We start from the raw sequence: 3,661 nt of genomic DNA, 5'->3' as shown, positions 1-3,661 counted from the left end.
CCCTGCCCTGGGCAGGGACACCTCCCAGCAGAGCAGGTTGCTCAAGGCTCATCCAACCTGGCTGTGAACACTGCCAGGGTTGGGGCAGCCACAGCCTCCCTGGGCACCCTGGCACAGGGTCTCACCACCAGAACAGCAAAAACCTTTTTTCTCCTGTCTAACCTAGACTTTCCCTCCTTCAGTTTGAACCCAAAAATGGAAATAGCCTTTTCGTTGTCGTTTTAAGAAACGTCAGCATCAGAATCAAAGATTTAACATGCTGTTAAAGAAAAATATCCCAGTTCTTATTGTGATACCTATTTATGATTTGGACAGGGAATCCAAAATAATATGCCTTTTCTTTCCTTCCCAACAGGTGTTGGATAAATACAATCCTCCAGACCACTTCCTTCCCGAGTCGTACACTTGCTTCTTTCTCCTGAAGCTGCCCAGGTATTCCTGTAAGCAGGTACTGGAGGAAAAGCTGAAGTATGCAATTCACTTCTGCAAGTCTATAGACACTGACGACTATGCCAGGATAGCACTGACAGGAGAACCAGCAGCTGATGACAGCAGTGATGATTCTGACAATGAAGATGCAGATTCTTTTGCTTCAGATTCTACACAGGACTACTTAACAGGCCACTGAAGAGTAATCTAGGGAATAGTTGTCCCAAGCACTGAGGCAAAATGCCAAAACGACAATGAAGCCAAGGACAGTTGAGGTTTCAGAGTAGAGACTCTCTAGCCAGAGGGGTGGTAATCTGAACATGGTGAAAGTGTTTGCTACTCACTGTAGGAGTTAAGGGTTACAGCTTAAACCATCAGCTTAAAATAAATGGCACAGTACATGGGCATTTAACATTTATTTTAAGAGCTGAGAGTGGCCCCCCATAATGCTGCACTACATTTAGAACTTTTGTGTTTACTGAAGTGTTGTAAATGTTTATATAAATATGGTAGTGCAGCATCCAAAAGGCAGTGAAACCTTTAAATCGTGGGTGCAATAGGTTTTTTTCATATTAAGTGTTGTGTTCTGTGCATCTTCTTGATTGTATATTGGAAATACTGTGCAACAACTGAATAGTATTATAAATATTTCAATTAACTTTACTAGAAGTTTGTTAAAAGTTTTTGAACATTGAATAAACATTATTCCTTGAAATTCTTCTATAGTTAATTAAAAATGGCCAATAGTTTCACCTCCACCCCTGGTTTGTATATTTTAGCTTATGCATTATTTATCTCGAATTTGATACCTTTCTGTGAGCAGCATCATAATTCTTATCATGGAAAGTGTACTGTATATAATTTGTGCCATGTAAATGCAAAAGTTATAATTTCCCTCTAAATAAAAGTTCTGCCCCATTAAAAAGCAGGATGTGTTTTCCATGGGATGAGCATTGCAAGAGCTCTGCTCTGAAATCTTTCTGCAGTTCACAGCTGCTGGCCAAACGTTGCTGGTGCTGCTGCCCCAACAGGAGGTGCATTGCTGTGGGCAGGACGTGAGCTGCACTCAGCCCCAGGGCTGCACACCATGAGAATGGCAGTGATGAGGTGCACTGTGTATGCAGTTGTTCCTAAGGTTGCTTTGGTCACTAATGGTAAATTTGTTCTTGGACACCAAATTTTCTCCCTGCTGATGCCTGAAAGATGCAAAACACAAAAAATCCCTTATGCAACTTCTTTTATCTTTGGTGCTGAATTGATGTTCTCCTGAGGGTAGAGAGGGGAGAAGCTGGTACAGAAATGCTCATGTGGTGTCTGCTGCCCTTTGCCATGGTAACCCCGAGCCCTGTGGGCATCCAGCTCCATCAAAGGGATTCTGTGCTCAGTGTCCAGGGGATGCTGTCAGGGAGTCATGCCCAAATGCCACAAGGCCAAGGGCTGAGACCAAGCTCAATTGCCATTCTTGAATTTCAAACCCCATTTCAGGAGCTTATGGACTCCTGCACAGAGAAGTTTTATAGCAAAGGCAAAGAATGTCAGAGCTTTTCTTCCAAAGAAAGCAAAATGGGAGTTTGGTTTATATAAGGAAACCATTAGCATTGTTAATTAGTGAACGGCACAAAAGAAGTGTTTTAAGCCTTCTTTCCTTTCCATCCTAACAGGAGAGTCTCAAACATCATTTTACAGTGTGGTGCTTGTGACCTGTGGCCTGACTCACAGCATTTCCCAGATGATCAGGTTGGAAGGGGCCTCAAGGATCATCTGTTCCAGCCTTTATCGGCAAAAGCATGGTCTGGACAAGAATCCACCGCTTCCCTGGGGAGCTTATTCCATGAAAAAGTTTCCTTGGTGTCTAATAAGAATCTTCCCAGGGGCAACTTCTATCCATTCCCCCATGTCTTTTCCATGTGACTCCCTGTGAAAATGGAGTCTCCATCTTTGTGGCCACTCTAGCAGATCCTGGACGTGGTGATAAGGTCTCCCCCAGGCCACGTTTTCTCAAGGCTCATCAAAACCTGAGGCTCTCTCAGCCTTTCCTGACTTGGCTCATCATTCCTCTGCTCATCTTTGAGGCCTTTCTCTGGACCATTTCCAGCATGTCCACATCTTTTTGCATAGTAGGACTAAAACAGCGCAGTGTTCCAGGTGTGGCCTGACAAGTGCTGAGTAGGGTGGGGTAAAGATGACTTTAGCTCTGAGGGTGATGTCTTTGTTGATGCAACCCAGTATCCAACTGTCTTTCTTTGCTGCAGCAGCACACTGTTCACTCACAGTGAGCTTGGTGCCCACCTGGACCTCCAAGTCTATTTCCATGGAGCTGTTTCCTAGACAGGTAGATCCCAGACTCTGCTGTTCTCCTGAGCTGCTTTCCCAAGTGCAAGGCCTTACATCTGTGCTTGTTGAACCATCAGTTTCTCTAGGAAGAAACATATCGACAGCCTTGGGGAGAGCCAGGTAGACAATCACCACCACTCACAAGTGTGGACAGCCAAGCAAGTTCCTTTGTACCCCACTGATGATCAGGTTTGTCGAGCGTGATGTGCCCTTGATGAATCCATTCTGGCTTTTCCTAGTTGTGGGTTTCATCTGACTTGTGATAGCCCCCAGGAGGATTTGTTCCATAACTTTTCCAGGGACTGAAGCAAGACTGATGAGATTGTAATTTCCTTTAAGACCTTCTTTAAGATGGGAGTGACATAAGCCTTGTTCCAGTCTTCTGGGCTGTCCCCTGATCTCCACAATTTCTCCAAGATTATGAGAGTGGCCCCACAACGATGTCAGCTGCTTCTCTTAAAACACCCTGGCGTGGGTAATGTCAGGGCCTGTCAATTTGTCGGAGTCAGACCCCTGTAACAATTCACACACCAACTCTTTCTTCACTGGTGGTGGGTCTGTGCATCAACTTGGAGTTTTGTTCCTCAGGCCAGAGGCCCAGCAGAGCTGGTGAAGACTGAGGTGAGAGAGGTGTTGGGAACCTCTGCCATCTGAGCATTGCTGGTGACTAGTTCACCTCTCCTGTTTAACTGAGCCAGTGTTTTTCTTCTGTTTCTGCTTGTTTACACACCTGAAGATCCCTTTCTTAGGGTTTTTGACATCTCTGGCCAATTTCAGTTCAAGCTGAGCTTTTGTTTTCCTCCCTGCACCTCTGTAAACCCTGGCAATGCCCTGTACTTCTGAATGGGTATTCACCCACTTTTCCTAGAGCCTGTGACCATCCACTGTGATCCTCCAG

The 3,661-nt window shown here is 45.1% G+C and overlaps 1 protein-coding gene across 1 annotated transcript in view; it reads left to right on the top strand.

The window, feature by feature from the left end:
* HERC2 (HECT and RLD domain containing E3 ubiquitin protein ligase 2) overlaps window positions 1-1,354 on the top strand; it is a gene marked incomplete at its 5' end in the record, with an annotated part of 69,476 nt that extends 68,122 nt beyond the window's left edge. Inside the window, one exon of the mRNA XM_009084917.1 lies at window positions 356-1,354. Coding sequence (XP_009083165.1) covers window positions 356-628 — 273 coding nt within the window. The remainder of the gene's footprint in view (window positions 1-355) is intronic.
* Window positions 1,355-3,661: the final 2,307 nt, after the last annotated feature.

This window comes from Acanthisitta chloris, unplaced genomic scaffold (genome assembly GCF_000695815.1).
Source record: "Acanthisitta chloris isolate BGI_N310 unplaced genomic scaffold, ASM69581v1 scaffold13101, whole genome shotgun sequence".
Taxonomy (NCBI): domain Eukaryota; kingdom Metazoa; phylum Chordata; class Aves; order Passeriformes; family Acanthisittidae; genus Acanthisitta; species Acanthisitta chloris.
This window is presented reverse-complemented; position numbering and strand designations above follow the sequence as displayed.